Source organism: Puntigrus tetrazona, chromosome 7, assembly GCF_018831695.1.
Source record: "Puntigrus tetrazona isolate hp1 chromosome 7, ASM1883169v1, whole genome shotgun sequence".
Lineage (NCBI taxonomy): Eukaryota > Metazoa > Chordata > Actinopteri > Cypriniformes > Cyprinidae > Puntigrus > Puntigrus tetrazona.
Window position 1 is genome coordinate 34,568,297 of NC_056705.1, and position 23,785 is coordinate 34,592,081.

At 36.7% G+C, this 23,785-nt stretch overlaps 1 protein-coding gene across 1 annotated transcript in view; it reads left to right on the plus strand.

Moving 5' to 3' along the window:
• The first annotated feature begins 322 nt into the window (after positions 1-322).
• The window catches only part of ank2b (ankyrin 2b, neuronal), a 58,631-nt gene continuing 35,168 nt past the window's right edge, over positions 323-23,785 (plus strand). Inside the window, exons 1-3 of the mRNA XM_043243228.1 lie at positions 323-745; positions 11,927-12,028; positions 22,873-22,971. Coding sequence (XP_043099163.1) covers positions 617-745; positions 11,927-12,028; positions 22,873-22,971 — 330 coding nt within the window. The 5' untranslated portion in view covers positions 323-616. The remainder of the gene's footprint in view (positions 746-11,926; positions 12,029-22,872; positions 22,972-23,785) is intronic.

Here is a 23,785-nt window from a genome sequence, read left to right on the forward strand (position 1 = left end):
GCATGGCTGCACCCGTTTTCTCGTCTTCAGCAACAGTGAGAGATACAGTACGGTAGCCACACCCTTCCATCCCAAGCACCCTGCCCAGAGACCCCTGAAAAAATGTGATTGGTCAGGAAGGCGTGTTGTCTAATGACTGATTGTGCCACAATCCAAAGCTAAGCAGCTAACGGCAGCTTGAGGACACATGGGGGGATGGGTTTGCCCTATTTCCCTCTTCCTGTTTACCTCTGATTATTTTATCTAAGCTCATATAGTTTCCCCACCCCTTTTATAGCGCTCGCTCTCTCTCTCTCTCTCTCTCTCTCTCTCTCTCTCTCACGAACACACATACGCTCACACCTTAAATGTAGTTTCCCGGAGAGCGGGAGAAGGAGGATGCTGCTTGCTTCTGCTTGTCTATTTCGACCTGCCGTGGGAGGAGTTGAGCGTCACTGCTTCTCTCTGTTCTCCTTTTTCTCTCTCTCTACCTCCCTGCGTACTTCCAGAGCTGTGACAGCGGGTGTTACTCGTCTGCCCTTGGGCTTGAAAGTCACCTAAGACCCGTTTCTTCATTGCTAACATCATTCCTCCTTCGATTTCTGCTTATTGCTACTGATACTGAGGGACCGTTGCCATGGCGCATGCTGCAGCGAGCATCAAAAAGGCCCGAGTGGAGATGGAACAGGCTCCTGATTTGAAAGCGCTGGAGAAAGCCCGTGAGAAAAGAAGGCGCTCGCGTGAAAGAGCCGAGCGCAGGTGTAAGGTAATGCAGGCGTCGGCATTTTCCATCTCACCTTACTTCCACCAGAGCACCGGGGACACGGGCCCTCAGAATACCTCCTCCACCCTTTCATCCAACCATCCATCAACCATCCATCAGCATTCAAGTCTGGCTCAAGATGCACCTGTCTGAGAGAAAAGAACACTAACATTACAACAGGCTTCGGGGATGTACTCTTATTTATTTTAGTTTATTTCTTGTCAGTACTTTGAATAAATGGCTTTTTTATTTGTTAAAGCCTGTAGTTTTTATTCATACGCTCTGATGCATGATATCCACTATAGCTCTCATCTTTCAGATCTTTAAAAGAGCGTTTTTTAACCTTTTCAGAGTGAGGTTACACCCAAAACCACAATGTGGGATTATCTCTTCCATTATATTTATTACTACTGTGCTTCATTCATCAAAATATGTACGTCCTTATATTTCACATCTTTCACATCCTCTCAATCTGCACACATACTATTCTGGCATCCTAATGCACGGCATCCAGTCACAATCGTTGGCTATTGATTGATGCGACACCTGTCAATGACACATATCTTCATGTTTGTGCATCTTTACAGTAAAGCGTTGTGTTGTTGCGTGAGAAACCAAAAGGCTTTATCTGTGTTTAGCAAAGAGAAATCACGGACGTAGTCAGAGCTGCAGTCTATTAGCGCAGACTTGGCGCTCAGAAGCAATGTGTGTTTGGGTGTATCTATCATGCATTCTGAATATAATAGCACAAAGGAGTGCCTGTTTATGCATATTGGCGTAAGTGACTCTGTTTTTAAATAATTACTGGCTCTTTAATTTTTATGCTGTAAAACATGGCCGCTTTAACAATAACAACCTAGCAGACACACAACATTTTATGAGCAGAGGGCGAGCTTTATGTTCAGAACTGCTGTTCGTGTCAACCGATTACATGGTTGTAATCCTTGTAATGTTTCGCGAGCATTGCTCCACTGTACAGGACATCAGTCTTGATGAAATATAGCAATAGTAATTGGACAAACTGCGTCATAAACAAGTCAAAAAAAGATTAGTGGTGGGTATTTTTTTGGCCAGTTGTAATCAGCGTAATCGATTATACAATACTTCACATCGCTGTCAAACACTCGCTCTGAATAAAATGCAGGGTTTGAAATTAACATCCGTCTATATAATGATGAAAACAAACACTCCCAACACTGGTCCTGGAGGCACCCCAACACCGCATATTTTCATGCAAAATTACATTGCCCTAAACTACATCCCAACCTTACCCTTATAGCACCGGTACACTCTCAAAGAAAGGTACAAACGCTATTTTTGGGGCAAGACCCTTTCGTAATGTACTAATATGTAGCCTACCTGTAATGGACTATGCACCCTCTAGAGATAAAAGGTGTACCTTTTGGAAAGATACTGCCACTTTGGCAGATTTTAGAGTTTATGGCATAGCACATCCAGATAGTAGACTTGGCACACAATTCCTCTCCTGACTGCAAGTGGCAAATCTCTCTGATCCGTTACATTCAGTTACAGTCAAAAGTCTGAGCCTTTCTTGACAGTTGACCAATAAAATCTGCCGACTGGTTAAGGAAAGGAACTAATGCACTGTAGAGGAGACAAGGCTACTTTTTTCATCAATAGCCTATCATTTTTGTTTTTATTATTATTACATCTGATGCCTTGGGAGTAAGAACGGATTGTCTTTTTATTTTGAACGGATGTCAGTGGAGGAGAGGCTTCAGTGTGCTGTATTTAATGACTGACTTCTGAGGACAAAGCTGATCGTTTTATGAATTGACAGCCTGCCCACTAATCTCTGATGTGTTTACCATTAAACACTCATGCCGGAGTGAGTTATATTTGACGTTTACAACAAAAGAAAAATGTTATTTTAATATAGAGGTCACTGAGAGGTTTACAACAGGTAGGACTCATAATCGAGCAGTAATTTTAAAATATTGTAGCCAGTGGTGAGAAAGAGTTTATTTTAGACCCTGTTATATATATATATATATATATATATATATATATATATATATATATATATATATATATATATATATATATAATATGAAAACAAAAATATATAGAATTATAAATAAAAACAAACATCATAACATTAGTCATAACATTATTAAAAAAAGAAAAGAAAATAATAATAATTCCTGGCAATCACACCCATGAGTTATGAGTCGATCTTCAGGAAAACGAATTACATTTTTCATTGCGGTTAATTTAGATTAATACATACTATAATTTTGAGAATCTGTAGGTGTTATTTATATTTTGTGGGATGATGGTTCTGGCATAATGCAGATTATTTATAATGTGGAAATTGTTATTTTAGTATAATTGCAAAATGACCTCGGTCTAGTAAGTGTGATTAACTACCTGTGTGGAGGTTTTCTTTTTAATGTAATATGTCATGTTCATTGAACTGTAGCATATTTGATCAAGTGTATAATTTTTAAATTAACTTTACAAAATTAATTTTATAATTTATTAAATGAACTCTCAGGTGACAGCTATCTCACTCAAGAGACCAATATGGACCGGTCACTTTTCCAAAAAAAGTATGACTAAATAATCTGGTCAAAATATATATTGGTATTGGTAATATGCATGTAAATATAACTGCTTGAAACATACTAAGTACAATGGCTGACCTACATAACATTGCAGAAGAGATTAGAATATTCATTTATCTTTGTCCAGAGGTGATAATGTGCATCATCAGTCCAAGCTTTCTGCTTTGTAGCAACATCAAGGACATTCACGGGTTTAGTGTTTTAAAATGTGTTGCAGTGCAGATGTCTGAGTTGCTATGGAAACATAGCCCCAGACACTTTATTTGTTTGATTTTATGTGTGTGTGTGTTTGTGTGTGTGTGTGTGTTAAAGGGAGAATGACTGCCATAAAAGTTCTATTGAAAGTTCACTGCCATTAATTTCTAATAGTTATGTGGATGTGACATTTTAAACAACCATTATGTCTCTAAATGATGCTAGTGCTATTAAAAGTCTGGCCAGAGTTTTCACAGACTTTGTTTGGTTAAGTCCTGTCAAACAGCAATCAAATTATGAATTGTAGTGCTACAGCATCATGTTAAAAGCATGATATTAAAATAAAATACACGTGATTGAACACAACAGTGACCAATTGACCAGTTTGAGAATCCTTGTTAAACATTGTATGACTCTATTACTTTATGACTTTTCATAATAACATGTGACTAAATAGACTGCAAAAACCGAAGGGGAACAGGTACATCTAGGACCAGAATATCATAGAGATTTAATGGTAGTCAACCACCCAGAACTACCCAAGCAACCGCATAAAGGCACGTTAAATAATAACCTTAGCAGCATGACAGCAACACCTTACAGCCACCCACAATACCCTGGTACTGTAGCAGTGAGTAATGTATGGGCAAACACAAAGAGATTATTTTTGGACGAAACTGTGAGTTGAGTTTAAAGCATTATGTTACATATATAAATATATATATATATACATAAGTGGCTCTTAAAAATTCTGCCTGGTGTGTATAAAGCGGTTATGTTCCCCGCAGCTCTTTTGCTCCACCGAACCCCCCCCGGCCATATGGTTTACTGGAGATTAAAAGAGTTTGTTGTCTGTCCAGACCAAAAGATTACGTCCTCTAGTTTGGATTCAGCAAGGGGAAAATTGAAATAAAATCCTCTATCAGTGCAGAAATGTGATGTTTGCTTAGTGGAGAGGCATGGAGCATAATACGGGGAGGGGCTTTGTAATTGGTGGTTTGCATTGGAAAATTCATCTGTGCTTTATGAAGCTTAGAGCAAATCTTTACTTAAATATCAAGATGCATGTCTTCTAAATAGATCCTTCAACTGCCAAAGAATGAGGATGTAAAGACGGTCACGAGAGGGTAAAGAGTCTTGTAAATATTCTTAGGAAGGATTTCTTCTGAAGCCACATGATCGCTTGATTTAGGGATTTTATGTAGTGTATTTTGATAATGATGACAATCTGATAAACAATGTCTCTTTACACCACACTGAAAATGTGGTTTGTGGTTAGCTGAAGTCGACGGACCTTCAAATGGGCCCTTTGTTGAATGGGCTCCATGCTTAAATATTTCATTGAATGGGAAATATTTTAGCCAAAACAGTTGGTTTATTGTTTAGAGAAGGTCTGTTTTTGAGCTCATTAAATGCCAGCTCTAAGGAGAACAAGAGCATTTGCTTCTGTGTTAAACGTCACACACACAAACACACACACATATTTCAATCTTTTATTTTAAACACATACACACTCGCGCACACACACCCACCAAGAAATGGCAACTGAAAGGACAAGGAATGACACATGAACTGTGTCACTGATCATGAAGGTTAAATCAATACATTCAGCAATAAACAAATATCAGTTGTTGTACTACTTTTTTTATTTTGCACTAGAAAATTGTAAACAACAAACATGCAATGTTATTTATACAGAAGCTGTATAAAGTAATACTGAGCAATTTACAGTAATGTAAGCAAATAACCTTGGATATTGACATGCTTGCTGATTGGACAGAGGCACTTCTGTTAACATGATCCTTGGTGGCCATTGGAGCACTGGGCGCTGAGAAGGAGCCCCTGCAATCTTCCACCTTACCTCCCTGTTTTGGCCATGTCATCCTCCCTGTTCCCACATCCCAAACATGCCACCATTGACATGCATAGCTTGGCTTGTGGGTGTAAAAATAGCCAGGGCTCAAATTAGCAATGAAGGAGAAGCATTAGCACCCAGTAGTTAGCTGTGGTAAAGCGCCACTGGTTAAAGAAGGGACTAGTTATCTGTCTGCGTGATAGATAAACTGGTAGGACCATGTGGTGCTTCTCACAAATGGGAACCCAAAGGATAAGCCTTATTTGATGGTTTCAGGATTTCGTTTTACATTCTTGTATATCCACCATGGGCAATGCAGCGATGCGTAAGGCACACAAAGTCGAAAATCCTGCACAAGATGATATGCTTACAAACATTGAATCAGGTCAAAGTGAAAGCATGGACTCCCTGGTAAGATTAATTTTTTTAATGCATATTTGCTTAGGTACCTTTCTCATACAGAGTTTAAATGAGGCAGATTTTTGCCAAGTGTTTCTATTCTATTCAATAATAGCAGACATGAAGTTGATAAATCTGGATTTTTGGAAGTGCAGAATTAGCACTTTGATGTTTATTGTACATTTAGCTACAAAGCTGAATGTGACGTTTCCCTGAAAGTTTAGTTGCGGGTGATAAATGATCAAGAATTCAGTGAATCCAGGTTTGCTGTGACATTTTTGTGCATTTGATATAGCTGCTCATGAGATTCTTCTTGATAGGCAGCAAAACTTAGCAGCTAACAAGGCCCAGTTTTACATGGGTTTTATTCTACTTAGTCCATCAAAAATACAGTGCTGCCCTGGTTATATATATTTGGGACATTTTATGGCCTTATGGGCATGTGTAAGGTGTCTCCAATTGGTTTGTTTTGCCGTATGCGTCTTCATTATGCAAATATGTTTGCCATATTCAGACTCATTACTCGTGAAACACGAGCAGAAAGCATTTGTGAATACATTGGAGCTCATTCACAAAACACAAGCTGAATGAATTTCTGCGTAAATTGTTTGGAAAGCAATTCCGATCATTTTTTGATTCAATCAAGTATTCATGTTTTCAAGATGCTGCTCCCAACCAAGCATAAATGGTGTTTAAAACATGCAAAATTAATCTGAGTGTTCTTTTATTTGATTACTTACAGTATTATATTAATGTTTTCTCATATATGTAGTCATTGATGTTAAAGTTATTTGGCTTGCTTTCCTTTGTGGATTGGCTCAAGGAAACAGCTCTGATACAATCCCCTGGGACTTCTAATGGATGGATAGATAGTTAAATTATGTTGTTGGAGAGATGCAGATACTTTGTTTTGGCAGGTATTTCAGTTTTCGAATAAAGTCATCAACACTGTTTTCACCTGCGGTAGCAGGGACTGCTTGGCAGACTAACATGGATTTTTGTTCTTTGTGTTGTAAGGTTTTAAAAAGGCTGTTTCCATGGCAGCTATAATCCTGGCATGACCTTTCATATGAATGTGAGTGGGATCAAAAATGTGATGTCAAGTTAAAGTAGATAAGTATGCTAGGTATTTTGTGGAGTCAAACAGCTATTGGCCAACCGAGGCCACAAATGTCGTATAAATCTCTGCTGCACGTAGACTGCGTGTTGTGCAATATTTCATAAGCAATTAGTGATAGTTACAGAGATTGAATTGGTAAACAGCTATAGTTAGATCTGCTTTGCCTCTTTTTTATTTTATGAAGTATTAAGGGGGGTGGGGAGGAGATGGAACCAGACAGAAATACAAAGCAGTAGGTGAATTGGATGCTTGTTTAATCTTGTGGGTGACTAGTCTGCACATACTCTACACCCACAGGATTCCAGCAGAAAGCTTGCCATAATTTTGTGCTTTAACCCAACTTTAAAGATTTGGGTTGAAAAATATTTTGTTTAGCCAAATCTGAGGTCCATACTTCTGTAGCAGTAATATGGCAGCTGTTCAGCAAAAAAAACACACACGTAATGAACATGTCCTTTGTTTTGTAGCAGGAACACCAGTGTCGTCCCTTTTGTGGCCACCAAAACAAACAAACAAACAGCTGATAAGATTTACACTATTGGTTTATAGGATAAGTGTAAATCCATAACTCAGAAGCCAAACCCAATATTTGCAGCCAGTAATGCATTGTGGTCCAAACTTGGGAGAGTAGATGATACATATACTCCAAAATCGGGATCTCCCATGGAAGCTCCTCCAGGAAAGACTAATCCCAATTTTGACTAATCCAATCTTTGGGTTAAAATTGTAATTTAACCCAATAGTTGGGTCAGCCCATATTAGACCCAAAGTTGGGTTAAAACAACGTTATACTTTTTTTTAAGTGTACCAGCAAATGACACACTATCTACTTGCATTCTCGCAAATATTGTCAAAAGCTTAATTATTGATGGATGACAAGTGCTCAAGTTGGACTGTATAAACTTGACATCATAACGTCCTGTGTGACTGTATCATGAAACAATGAATGACAAGCACTCTCTGACCAGATGAATGGAACGTCAGTACAAAAAGAGAGAAGCTTGTGTTGTCTTTCTATATATTATGAGTGATCATTTGGGTCATTTGGCCTTGAATGGCAGCTGTTTTTGATTTATTTTTGAAAATTGGCGTGTGTGGTGTTGTGCGTTTATAATTTGTTGCCTCTTAACCTACAAACTGTGACATTAGTTTCCTGCGTCAAGCTGAGCGTGACTAATAAAATACTTTGACTGCAGTATTCAAAACTGCTGCTCTACACAACTCTATCCTCTTGACTTCCGGTGTCCTTGAGCACTGCAGGAAGAAAAAAAACAAAGCAAAACCTAAACTATCAAATGAGTACTGCAAGTTTATCTAAGCCACTTAGTTTTTTCTCTAACCCTTAAGCCAGTGACTGAAGAACAGTCTGAAGACTGAAGAACACTGAAATAGCACAGTAGCGAATACAACCTTCATGCTGTATGTTCTAGATATTTTGTGCAATCATCAGACATTTACATATCACTGAATATTACAACTGTTGTCAGGTTATGTATATTATCTTATTTATTTAGACCTTTAAACAATAGACACTGTGTCAAAGAGCCATAATCTTCCATAAGGTCTTAATTTAGAAGTTCAATTAAAAGAAACCACTTCGGCAAAGCCAGAAGCAACGACACCTGCCGAGTGGTTTGCTAAACGCAGTGCAAGTCGGGTGAATCTGTTTGCTGTAATTACATACATAAATTGGTAAAACAACACTGCATTTGCACACTGCAGTTCATGGAAACTTGTAAAAATGGTGCTTGACACGTTCTCTTACTATAAGTACAGCTGTGTTTTTAGGTTGGATATTTTAGCATTTCAACAGATGCTGATTTGTTTCTTTCTTATGCATTGAATGAATGCGTTTGTTCTAAAATTGCATGGTTTTATAGTGTGTCAATTTATTTTCTTCAATCCTTTGCATAAATATAACGTTTAACCCTTAAATGCATATCTTGGGTCTTTAGCAACCTGAGGCATAATGTAATAAAGATTGCATAAAACATGAACGCATTTAAGGGTTAATTATGCATGAAGTTGTTTTCTTTTAATACGTCATTTTTTGCATGTCCCTATTCTTATGTCAAGACATACTAGAAGATATCCTACCGAGGCAGTGGCTACGTTTTTTTCTTCATCAAATACACTAGGTTTTGAAACGATTTAGTTTACTGTATGTAGATTAGTGCTAATGATAACAAATAGAAACATGCTAATAAGACGATAAAAGCAAGTTAGCTAGGCTTGTTTATTTTGATGCTTTTAGGGGACACTTTTTCTTCTTTAATTAGCTAAGCCAGCAAGACTTAATGCATTAGCTTCCAGATCAGGCCGGTTACTTAGTTTTACCAATTTAAGATTTGCTTGATGGCCATAGTGGTACACTAGCTTGATCATGCTAATCTAAACTGGTATTTTTTTTTTTTTTTTTGGCAGGGTATTCGGGGAATTATTTTAGACGTATTATTCGTCTTGACAGACAAGAACATTTGTTGTGTGGTTTCTAAGAAGGGCAGAACTGCCGGTCTCCTTGGTTACTGAGCTGGGATGAGAATGTTTCTAGCTTTACTTGTCATGGGATACTGAATTATTCATAAAACCTTCACACAGTTTATGGATTCAAGCAGAGAAGCACTCTCTGAATGAATGTTTTATGCTCAACTAGCCAACTAGTGATCCATTGACTTATATTATGTTTGTTGGCTATTTATGGTGGTTAAGCAAAAGTCTTATTTTGACAAATATTAAACATTTTATTGTTTATCGCTTATAAAATAGTAAAATATTCTACAGTTAAACAGTAATAATGCCTGTAAATTAACGTAAACCTATTAGCCTTTTAATCTGGGGAAGGGAAAATCTCATTCTAGAGTCCATTTTATTGAACAAACATAAGGTTATCAAGAATTTTGGTATTTTTGCTTGGAAGAGACATATATAATGCCAGATAATGGTTAACATACATAAACTAAAACACACAAAACTTTTAATTTTACAGGATCTTTAATCAATGTTTACTAACTTACTCATTTGGTTGAAGATGGTCATCTTAGCCACCTGAAAGTTAGCGCTTCTTAAATGAAACGTTCTGATTTATAGCAGCTACATTTCTCATAAAGCACAATCACGGACATAACTCTCCAGAGTGTTATCCTAAGATGCCTCCTCTATATAGAGATCACAAACAGGGACAAACACAGTTTAGGAGCCAGACAGACGCCTGCTGTAGCCCCTGGAGAAGTGACACTTTACAAACACAAACAGGTTGCGTCACACTCGGAACGGTCCACTGGAGAGGAGAGAAGCTGTGAGACAAACTGAAATGAGCATATGCAGAAAAAAATGGTAAAAAAAGTAAAGTTCAATGCAGCTATTTAATTGCATTGCTCCCATTTTTATTCAGTGTTTACACTTAACTCATACACTTTACACAATCAGTACTGCATTTTCATCTGTCATTTTAGCAGCATGATTGCAACAATTTGTCAATCATTTTAGTTTAGTGCAAATTCACTTAGTTCAGCACTCCTGCTAAAAAATCCCATAATTGTCAACATTGTTGGTTATAATGAGAGGATCTGTAAATGTGCAGAATCTTCAGGCACGTCTATGACTGACACTGCAAAAATATTGCTAATAGAAACCTTTTCAAAACTATTCAGAGAGTAAACACAAGTAGCAATGAAACCGGCATCTCTCAGCAGGTACTAAATATAAATTATGCATATAATTTAAGTGATCCATTCTGGCAAAATTAATCAGAATGCGCATGGGGTAATTTTGAGCTACAGACCAAAACAGTGAAAAAATAGTGGAATTTCAGGTTTTCACAAGCATTAGTTCAAAATTTTAGTTTGTTTAAAATTAGCTTTATTTGTGCTTTTATTGAGAGGAGTAACATAGCTTTTTTACTGACTTTGTTTTCTTCAAATGGTGCAGCTCTATAATTTTTCTTCTGATTCCAACAGATCCTATATAATAGAGTCTTTTTAAATATATAGAATGTAAAAAACTTAACTAACATTTTGACAATTTGCTCGCTGTGCCCGATTTTGCCAACTGTTTTAAAAACAAACGCAGGTTAGACTATTTTGATACCGCTTTAGACATTCTACTGTAACTATAAGTAACTTTGTAACTATATGCCAACTAATTCTCATTAATTCACAACTACATGTCTACTAACTCTCAGACTAGACTGTTAAGGTAGGTTTAGGGTTAATAGAATAAGTTGACATATGCTTGCAAAGTTTCCCACAGTCAGTATGTTGTGGACACATCAGACAGTCTGCTAAATATTCTACTGTTGGTTGACATGTAGTTACAGAGTTACTTACTGTTAGTAGAATGAATAAAGTGTTACCTAATTGCACATAAACACTCACTCCCTAAATAGATTTTCTCTCTGAAGCTCTGCATAGGGTTCACATTTATATACTCAGTTTAGTAAGTGTGCTGTGTAGTTCTTTACTCATCATCTGCTGTTTATAAAAAAAATTGAGTGTCTGCAGTCTTTCTGCTGAGGTACTAATGGTGCATTGCAGTTTTATGCAGTCTGTAATGTTTATTTATTTATTTTTTAGCTGCTTCTTACAAATCTATCTTTGCATTAACCACTAGACTTCTTGAACCTTTCTGACAGCCTTGGGCATTTCAATACGTTTTTTAAAATGTTTATTGTATGTTGTTCATGATTCCCATTACTGTAGAACAGAATAATCGGAAATCCAACTTTATCACCATCAAACATTACTTGTACCGATTTAATGTAGAATGTCACTGCATGCTATAGAAACTAAACGTTAAGGTAAAATATAACAAAATGTTAACAATATTTCTTACCCCTCACTGTTCTAGATTGCACTATCCTGAAAAATTGACAATTTTAAGCACACATTGCCAAGTACTTGTTGAGTTACTGAATCACTTGTATTCAGAATTTATTTGTTGTTTCAGTTTAAAGCAACTGCTGAACTAATAAAATGTAAGTAAAGATGTTAACCTGTACTAATGATGTGATTTTTTCTATTTTTTTCTAGTCGGACAGCAATACCAGTTTCCTTCGAGCAGCAAGAGCGGGAAATATTGACAAGGTTCTTGAGTATTTGAAGGGCGGTGTTGATATCAGCACTTGTAATCAAGTAAGAGTCACTCTTTATATATTTTGTCAAATAAAGGAATGTGTATAGGTTTCCCACTGGAATTACTAACAAAATTTGGACCTGTATGGTTTTGTTGGAGGTTCTAAGGAACATGTGTCAAAATCGCTTCAGTCTCGCACGTGATTGTCTTCAAATAAAGATCTATGCTGCTTTGTATCATGAATTCTGAAAGTGCGTATCAATAACACAAGTTTCTGTTTCTATTTGGCATTCTATCTATATGAAGAAATTAACTTTGGTGTGCATAATGGTTAGGATTACAGTTGAGGGATTTTTCTGTTGCTGAGGACTGCGTGGACGCCTTAAAGGAATGATTGCGTAGTTTTCTTCCTGTTTTAATACTGTGTTTGAGGCAGTTTCTGTTGGTTAATGACTCCAGAGTGCATTATAGCGGATTGTGGATTCTCATTCACGCTCAAAGAAAACGGAGATGCTTAAAAATGATCTTCTCTCCTGAGTTTGATAAACGCAACCTGAAATGTGGGCATCCACCGGCAGAAACATAATGTCATGAATCTGGTCCTTGAACTTCTGTGCACTCACCGCCAGATGTTGCTCCCTCTTCACATTGACTCTTGCACCACACCACTATCGTATTTCACTCTGGACTTCAATTCCCATTACCCACTGCACTGACGACACACACATACCTGATTCCACTAACCACAAACGCCACTAAATACACAACTGCTTCCAATCAAGCACACGCTACTAAACAACAGACTTCCTATTCATCACTGCAGAGTATTGTATAACTACCTCATGAAGCCACTCCCAGTTTGAAGTCTAGTTTCCTAGTATTACCTTGTCCGTTTCCTGTGTTCTGACAAAGCCTGCGCATTTGGATATTCCTCTTTGTCTTGCTGCTCGGATATTGTTTTGCCCCTGTTTGGATTATTGCTTGTTTGCCTGGATTATCCCTCCATGTCAAGCACATATCACTGTTTAGCGGTGCCCCGAGTTATTTCCCTAGTTTATCCTAGTCTAACCTTGCCTGTGTTTCTCGTGTTCTGATCTTTGCCTTGGTTTTTGGATATCCCTTTCATCCAACACAGTTTATCCCTGTTTGGATCGTACTTCGTTTAAGGATTACTCTTCTCATCAAACCTCCTGTATACTGTTCACCGCTCCTAGACCCACGCGGATCGTTGTCAGACTATTATCCCTGGAAACTGTTCGCTGTTCCTAGACCGCCGCTTGTTTACTGGACTGCTCTTGTGATTTTCCTACTACATACCTGTTTTGTCTGCTTCCTTGAACCTGCCTAAAATAGGCCATGATTTCTGAATAAAGCTCGCGAATGGATTCTAACGTCTTGCATCTAAATCTGGATGAGTCAGGTCAAGCTAGCTTTTTTAGTGGTTTTATGGTGTCCCCCTCTTTCAGAACGTGCAATTTCTTTATTAAAATGTATTGTAAACTACTAAATCTAATGTAGAAATGTCCTTTTTCTGTGAAGCAAAAGTGTATCATGAAAAGTGCTATACAAATGAAAAAAATTAATTGTTTTTGAGTGAGAGACTTTTCTATTACAAGCATTAATTGTGTATCAAATGCACACCAAACATGCGCATGTCATATGCACGTCAAAGTCAATTTCTGCATATAAATCGCATGCCATATACAAATATTGCTATTGTTACACATTTTCATGAGACCAGTGGCATATCTGTCACACGTTCTTAGCAGCTCACAATTACTTGTTGTCCCATAAATGTCGGGTTAGTTTTTAACGAAGTTAATGTAACGATACTTGTTTTTTATTTTTACTTTGATTTATAGAGTAATTTGGATTTCTAAATCTGATAAATTACCACAAAAGGATTTATGTTCAAATTACACAGAGCAATTACATATATTTTTACATCTATGCAAATGCATATGCAATATTTATAACTTAAAGTAATAATTAAAGAAACAGTTGTTTAACAATACGTTAAGGATTTGTACAGTCTTACAGTTACAACTGGCCCTTTGAATACAGACAATTTTGAAGTGGCCCTCTGCAAAATGAGTTTGACACCCCTGTTCTAAGGGGATGCTTTAGAACCTGGCAACTTTAAAGGGCACTTCGAAATGAAAGATTATGTAGTAAAAGTGATGGACACTTAGCTCCCATGATTCTTTGCGCAAGTTTAATTAAGTTAATTAAGTTTAGTTAATGCAGACGCGTGTGGTAATGTCTTGGTCCCCTACACCCTTCATCCCTTCAAAGCTCTTACTCTGAAGGGCAAGCCCTTGAATGGGATTAGGGCATAGGGGTTAGCTCTTCAGAATGGAACACAGCATCATTCATTCATTCATTCAACAAACTCATACAAACAGCTTATTCATTCAAGAACAAATAAATGGGTCACTGAATTATTTACTTACTCAGTTTGTTCTAAAACGTGGATTTATTCCGTTTTGGCCGTGTGTTACTCAGAAAGGTACACCCATTCTATTTCATTGACAAATTTGAGCATAATTGCTGACAAGACTGCGTCTAAAACTAAATATTAATTTAATTAACTGTTTTCTAAAATCAACATTACATTCGTAATCATGGAGATATTTGTTGTGTGATATCTCTACACTAGATCTTTTTATATGAAATACAAGACAAAAATTTATTCTAATAGGCTTCACAGAGTTAGTCATCATTATGTTATCAGCAGCAAGCAGTGTAAGATGATGTAAAGGTCTGGGCTGAACCGGAATGCATTAATAATGTTAACATTTTTTTCCCCACATACTTTATCACGCCAAATTAGCATGTTATATTTTCTATTTTTTACATATAACACAGCACCAAAAAGACTTGATGCATATTATACATTGTTTAGAATTTGTGTATTACTTAAACAAATGGAAACAAGGCAGTTAAAGGGTTACTCCATCCCAAAATGAAAATTTTCAGAATCGTCTTCAGAACACAATTGAAGATATTTTGGATGAAACTGGAAGTCTTGCGACTGTCCCATTTACTTCCAATTAGATTACACTGTCAAGGTCTAGAAAAGTATGAAAGACCATGTTTGAATATTCCTTCTGCCATCAGTGATTCAGCCATGACATTATGAAACAACGATAATACTTTGTGTATGGAAAGAAAACTAAATAACGACTTTACATAACAATTCAGCACTGTAACCTCAACTTGGCACCATTTTAGAAACGTTTGGAACGACAAGTGACATAAGTGATTAATGACAAAATCTTTAAGGCTACTAGAGATTGGGTACAAGAAATATTTCTTTTAATAAGCACCTGGAAGAGCATAAGAGTATTTTGTATAAATTATTACATTATAAGACACTTTTGCTCTTAAATATACTCTTTGCAAATGATAAAAAACATATAATAGTTTTAGACCATCTTACACGTTTAGGACACAAATTAAGATATTTCTTTTGAAATCTGAGAGCACTTTGACCCTCCCATAGGCAGAAAGGGTACTACCACAATCAAAGGCCCAGTACAAAGATTACTGAAAGTCCATGTGAAATCAGTCTGTCCTCTGTAAAAGTATTCTCGTAGCTTCACAAAATTACAGTTGACAGACTGATGTCACAAGGACTACTTTGTACTTATGTTACAGGACCTCTTATATGTCAAAAGATAAATTTGGATTTCTCAGTTCATGACCGATGACCGATTCCTTTTAACACTGAGTATGCACTTACTAGTGTGAATTACAAAAATAAAGCATATTTTAAACAACCCTAAGTGCTACATACACTTTTGTAAGTTTGAACTGAAATGTGTGTTAGCAGTGTGTGTATACAACCACCCATAATGTTAAAAATCCATGCTTTTTTTTCCCCAAGAGGGACAAGTGGCTTGTCTGAGATGAGCAAAATCTATGCAAAAACGCTTGAGTTATGCCAGCCTTGCGCTGATGTCATACTGATGTGTGGCAAAAAACCCTTGCGACCCGGAAGCAGCATGCCAAAAGCAAGATCAATCAAGATCAATCACAGTTCTCCTCTGACTGGACGACCAGCACTTAATTTTCAGGTCAATTTTGAACAAAGCTATGTGAGATTGTGTAAATGAGAGTTTTATGAGAGGCTTAACAACAACCAGCTTGAAGGTTTTGGAGATATATCTTGGGGACAATGATGAATTAATAACAGTCAAAAGATAAGTCATTACTGCTGTGATCTTGGGAAATGCTTTATTTTTCGTTAATTTAGTTGCTGTACTGAATGAATACCGGGATTGTGTATGTCTTCTTCTAAAAGAGATGAAAAATAATCAGATCTAGCAGTTTTTAATGCTTTTCAGTATGATAGGGTACTTTCCCGCCAGGCTATACAAAATACTTCTAGTTTTGTTTTTTCCAGCTGCGCTCCATTTTCTGGGCTGCTCACTTTAGTGCTCATTACACCATAGAGTCAGATTGTTTTCTTTCATCTTTCTTAAGCATAAAGGAGCAACTGTATCTAAAGTGCTAGACAAGAGAAAGTACATGGTTTGTTACATCAAGTTTTTCTGCTATATTGGATGTGCTAAGGAATTGAGATAAATCAGGAATATTACTTGTGGTGGAAGTGATAGCTCTATCATACTTGTAACAAGGTGCAGAGTTTGATGGTTTTTGCTATACAGAGTTCACACAAGACACAAAATATCGTCACTTCCCTGCAGAATTTTAAAACCATTAACATCAGTTCCATGTGACAGTATTAAATAAAACACAATTAAATAAAATCTATATGGTACCCAGGTGGCCTGTATATAGTAGCCAGTGCAAGGATCATAGGGGATTTATCACTAGCACCTGTTTTTCTAGATATTGTTATATGCAGCACCATAACTTCAAACAAGTTATACTTAAAGCCTACCCTCTGAGAATTACTAAGAATATTGCTATAAATTGTAGCAACACCTCCCCCTTTACCTTTTGGACATGACTTATTTTTATAGCAGTAATCTTGGGGGGTAGACTGATGGGAAATGACTGACTGTCAACACAGCCTTATGCTCATTAGTTCAGACAACTGTGATGCAGCGTCCTCTTTTAAAATGTTTTATTTCATTTTTTATGTTTTTATTTCATGTGATTATGTATTTAAATTATGCATGAGTATTTCCAAACATTATGACACTGCAATCTCTGTTTGAGATATGTTATTGTTATATAAGCACTTTGAGTGTCTTGTTCATCATATTTATGTTCATATAAAAGCAACAGAACTGAAATTACATCATGTTAATAACGCAATATCTGTCTTTGATCTCATAGTTATCTGTTCCACTTTGAAAGGTTAGAAGTGTCTGTCTTGACTACACTCGAAGTGCATTTCAAACAAGCATAATGACTTCCTAAGCGACTGAGGAGTTTTTTTGTTGAATGTAATAATGAATGTAATAATGAACATAGCAGTAGTCATTTAGTCCCAACATCTAAGCCGCTGAAGAATTTTGACAATGTACCCTGATCTATAGTACCTAAATACATCTACGTTTATGCGAATCATTCATGATTCAGCTTCACTAAAAAAAGAAGTGAGTAAGGTTTTATAATTAATCATTGCAAATTGCCTTTTCTAATGTGTTAATGTGCTAATTAGCATTAGCATCAAGATGAATGCGGCTATAGCACTCAGTCCCTCAGAGAACACCTCTTTTTTGTATTATTTTACAATTTTAGTTATTATTTTAGCGGCACAGTCTTGCACATGAAAACAAATAAAATAGCTTATTCACACATTGCAAAATACAGTGGATATCTTATTATTTTATCTGGACATTAAAAGTAATCATCTAACATGTTCAGGCCTTGATAAAGAACTCATAGGACCTTGGGGCTAAAACAAACCCAAGGATCCCCCTTCATAGTAATTGGTGCCACAATGTTTTCTGTAACAGGGATAATTTGTGTTTTTTTAAGAGTACAATCTCCAGCAAACTGTTTTTAGAGAGAGAGAAAAAAACCTATCCCTTAAGGAATTTACTTACATTTACTTATATTTTTTTTGATGGAAGTTCTTTCTGGTCCTCAAAGAGGAAAGATGATTGGTGCTCATATTCAACCCATTTAGCCCACATATACAGTTAGGGCCATAAATATTCGGAAACTGAAACAAGTTTTCTTTTTTCTTTACCTGTTTACTGAATCCTATTCTAATTAGTATTAACCATTATTCCAATGGTTATATAATGTACATGTACATAATGTGTAGACTCTAGGCTTTCATCTGAGGGTATCCACATTCAAATTGGATGAAGGGTTTAGGAGTTTCAGCTCCTTAACATGTGCCACCCTCTTTATAAAGGGACCAAACGTAATTGGACAATTGACTCAAGGGATATTGCATGGGCAGGTGTGGGCAATTCCTTTGTTATGTCATTATCAATGAAGCAGATAAAAGGCCTGGAGTTGGAGGTGTGGTGCTGGCATAATGGAAGATTTTGCTGTGAACAGACAACATGCAGTAAAAGGAGCTCTCTGTGAAAACAGAAAAACCCATCCGAGAAATTGCTACAATATTAGGAGTGGCAAATCCTGAGAAAGAAAGAAAGAAAAAAAAAAAAGCACTGGTAACCTCAGCAACGCAAAAAGACCTGTACGTCCACTTAAAGACAACAGTGGTCAATCATTGCAGATCCATTCCCATGTTGAATAGAAACCCCTTCACATCAGCCAGTCAAAGTGAACAACACTTTCCAGGAGGTAGGCGTATCAATATCCAAGTCTACCATAAAGAGAAGACTGCATGAAAGCAAATACAGAGGGTGCACTGCAAGGTGCAAGCCACCCATAAGCCTCAAAAATAGAAAGGCTATTGGACTTTACTAAGAAACATCTAAAAAGCCAGCACAGTTTTGGAAAGACATTCTTTGGACAGATGAAACCAAGATCAACCTCTACCAGAATACTAGCAAGAAAAAAGGCGTGGAAAAGCTCATGATCCAAAGCATGCCGCATCATCTGTAAAACACCGCGGAGGCAGTGTGATGCTTTGGGCGTGCATGGTTGCCAGTGGCACTGGGACACTAGTGTTTATTGATGATGTGACACAGGACAGAAGCAGCCAAATGAATTCGGAGGTGTTCAGAGACATACTGTGAGCTCAGATCCAGCTGAATGCAGTCTAATTGATTGGACAGCATTTCATAATACAGATGACACAAAACATAAAGCTAAAGCAACCCTTGAGTTTATTTAAACAAAGAAATGGAATATTCTTTAATGGCCAAGTCAGTCTATTTCAATCTATTTGTTCAACCCACTAAATTAAAGATGAAAATCTGCACTTCAACTGCATCCGAGTTGTTTCATTTAAAATTCACTGTGATTCACTGAAATAAAATATATATATATTATTTATTAATAAATAGAATTATGAATATTCTGTAAATATCTGCATACTTTTGGCATGCACTTTGTAATCAAATCTGAATTCTTAACATTAATATAGACAAGAATATCAGCACAATGCATGTGTGATATCAATTTTATATATACCTTTTGAGTCTTTTTGCTCTATTTTGCTAACAGAAAAGTTGCTTCTTCCTGCAACATGCTGCATTATATTCTCAAAAGCTCATCTCTATGCCTCATTCCTCAAGTATTTACAACTCAGATTTAGAGCTTCTAAGGGGTGAAGGTTTCTTTATGAGACAATTAATGAGGTGCCAGTAAGTGTGTTTAACTCGAAGTGGCGTTGCACAGACCAGTCGGTGTATGACACCAAAGTACTGAAAGCCCTATTTGAAAGCAAATGAAACCGTCTGCTCTCTAATCATTCTTGCAATACTTTGATGTCATACACTGACCAGTCTGTGCAAGGCTGCTTCAAGTTCAATACAGTTAGCCATATTTACTAAACTAGGCATATTAGCGCGAGAGTGCAATTCCAAACAAGGTGCACATAGAAGTGGAAAGTTTTTGGGGTTATCTATTGGGTGATTTTATGGGTTATCTATATGCAAATAAAAAAAAAGCAGATGTATCTTTTTTTTAAATTACCGCAAACCTTATTAGATCATGTTATGTGATTAATTTAAAGGTCCCGTGGCATGAAAATGGCACTTTATGAGGTTTTTTAACATTGATATGAGTTCCCTTAGCTTGCCTAAGGTCCCCCACTGGCTAGAAATGGCGATAGGCATAAAACCAAGCACCGGGTATTCTGCTTTGAGAAAATGAAAGCTCAGATGGCCCAATCTGGAAACTTCCCTTTAATGTTTTCATACGAGGGAAAGGTTACCTCCATTTTCTCTGCCTTGACGCCCAGAGAATTTAACAGACGTAAATGTACATTCACAAGGATGGATTGTTACTATGAGGTGAATTTTACAGCTAACGTTCCAATTAGTTATTAGTCCAGCTAATCACAACAATGCATTTACAGCAACACGATTATACATAAATTGTCAGTTTGTTGTTTTAACGACATAGTTCTGAGATGCAGTCTGCTCATTTTAGTGTTTTATTACACTGTCGTCGGATTTTTGTCAGGCAGTAACATGGCGTATGCGATCATATTTCTAATTTGAGGCTGTATTCTGATGGTCAAGAAGATGATATTTTAACCTCCTTATATAGCCGAATCTGCATTGTTTTGAAAGAGCTTTGCATCCAGCTAGTGCTGACATAATTGTGACATTGTTACATTTGATTGGGCTGGTCGTACGTCCCTCCGAAAAAACAGGCTAATCAGAAGAGAGGCTCGTGAATGGTAATTAGACTAGTGACAGAGCTGTAAAAACATTTGAGATGGTTTTTGTGACTTATACCACAAATGTATATTCTTAAGGACATCAACACCTAAAATAAAACTCCAAAACGTTGCGCGACATGGGACTTTTAAATACCGTCCTCCCATTAATGCTCCCTTAAAGGGAAACTCCTACAAATGCATACGCTTTAAGGTCAGCCTCAAAAATGACTTTTGGGAATATTCTTGCCTTTTTGTTGTTCATTTTTCACTGCACATCTCACTGCACGGTACTCCAAAATATGCTTTACACTGGTGCAAGCTGTAAGTAAATCTGGCCTCTGCAAAAAAATCATAGAAGAGTCAATCAATCAATCAATCATTTTTATTTATATAGCGCTTTTAACAACACAGGTTGCATCAAAGCACTGTACAGTATAATGACAGGGATGTATAATGACGAGAGTGACCAATTTCTTATTAAAAAGTCTTAGTCCTTTAAGTTGTATCAAATGGTCCTTTAAAAGTAGTCCGTTTTAATCGCCTAAATTTGGAATAACACTTGGCAACCATGATCATTCTCATACTAAAGTGTATTTTAGAGGCAGATTTATCTTGTGTGGAAATGGTGAGAGTTTTCGTTCATGATAAGCTGGTTTGTTTCTATGGTTCACTTAATTTAAATATGTCACCACCTACTGGTGGGTTTAGTTACGTATCAAATTATTTTATGCAACATTTCATATTTATATATTCTTTTATTTATTTTCATTATTTTGAGACACCAAATTTTGACACACTTTTACGCCACATATTTCTTGGTGCTTCATCACGCACTCAGATAGTTTGTTGCTATTTTAGGAGCTCTATTATCAAGTGCCTACCTCGTGCAAAGCATGTTAGCTTGTTAACAGCTCTGCTATGGCAACAGTGTGTGCCTAGTGTGGTAAACAGCAGGCACATGACCGCTCAGTCTGCAGTATCAAATGTCCTCTGGCTAGCACGCTGTTTATTTGGGGTAGCATAGTAGATGTGCATAGTGTTGTTTCTGATCTGAGGTTTTCTACAGAAGGGTCTGTCAGGTTGACCTTGACCCCACCAAAGTAGTTTATCTGTAGACCAGATAAAGAATGAAAAGATACAAAGAATGCTGGACATATTCCAGTGAACATTTAAAGAGTTTATAGTGTATTTATTTAAATATCACATTTTGATAATAATTTGTATGTTACAGATAATAATCTTTTTTAATTGTCAATGTGTGAACAGCTTTTAGCGGAATTTAAATTTTAAAGGGATTCTACATAAAGTCTCTTTAAATACAATAAAAACAGGCAGTTCTGTTTAATCTAGCATGTTCCCATTTAAATGTACAATAACAGCCATACTGTGGCTTTTAACAAGTAGTAATTTCACAGGCTTGCATAAGACAAGTTGTAAATTGAGCCACCCCCTAAATCTAGAGAACAGTTTACAGCATTTGTTACATGATATATTCAGCAAGTACTCGTCATTTGGCTTGATGTGATTGAGAGGAACATATGGGAAAATTGTTGAATGTTTAATTTTTTAATTAAAAAACTACATATTCATCACATAATTGCATTGCATTTACGCTAATTACATTTGTGTTATGTCCTAGTTTTGTTTGCTTAATATAAAATATGGAAAATGATAATAAAAAGAACATGTCTAAACCTTTGAAAGGTAGTCTTTCTATAAATAATGAAGTAATAAACGCATACTGTGCTTTCCGAATTAGGTTGTTGAGGTTGTTACAAGCGAGGTGTAGACGGTTAGGCTTCTAGGTACTTCACAGCATTATGAAGGTTGTGTCGGTGATCGGCTGCCAAAGAGATCCCGCATCAGTGTGATTTCAAGATTACACCATCTTTTAAGTTAGCCAGCTCAGCAGTAGTCATCTTTTAGTAGTAGTCATTTATTTTATTAATTTATAAAACTGCTATTGCTGCACGTTGCACGTTGGTGCATTTAACTATCTTTAATACATTCAGATATTGAGTTTGTAATCTCAAAGACAGAAAACACACCTTGGAAATGGATGAGGGGGTATACTTTTTTTTTTCTCCCTGCACATCATGATGATGCTTTTCTTTTATGTTTGCTTTTAGTAGAGAATGAGGAACTTACTTCTGTCTCTGACCTCCACAGAATGGCCTCAACGCTTTGCACTTGGCAGCAAAAGAAGGACACGTGGACCTGGTCCAGGAGCTGCTGGACAGGGGGTCTTCAGTTGATTCTGCAACCAAGGTAGAGTTTCTAAAGAAAAATATGAATGGTAGGCCTAATTTAAGATTCATAGTGTTACGATGACTGGCCAGAAGCTACAACTCAAGTTTACAAATAAAAATGGTGGAACATTATGCTGTACTTTGAAAAGTATGCTACTCTGTAGATCAAATTTATGTTATGCATGTGAAACAGCTTTTAATGCAAATGGTTTCTAGCTCTGTGGCACCGGTGCTCTTTGCGAGACGTTTCTGGCACAAATGATCATTCTCCTATCAGCTTAAAATAGTCTTAACAACACTTAACAACTTTCAATCACCAACCCAACACCTGCAAATACAGGAAATTAATACTTAATACATTTATCTATTATTATGAAAGTCTTTTGCTTACTGGCTCTGAATAATGCACGTACAGACAAACCATGGGTCACAGCCGAAATGGTATGTTGATCAGTACTGGATCGGGATGAGTGCCCTCACGCGTTTCAACCAGGGAGAGCATTAGGGGTGGGCCTAAAAACAGATCATTGCTGCTTGATGTTATTGTAATCATAAGCACAATATATACTTCGTGACCGAGACAGTTTAATGTAATTTGTTAAGCTGGTTGTATGCCAGACAAGTGGCAGAGCTAATTTATTGGAGAAGCATTCTGTCATATGTCTCTCTTGGAAGGTTTTAAACATTTAATAAGACAAATCGAATAATAGAACATATGTATTGTACAGTGTCCCAGTTAATGTTTTTCTTGATCTATGATAGATGCACAGTATAAAGAAATGGCAAAACGGCCATGCGCTAATTTTATGCTAATTACCTTGTACACTCAATAT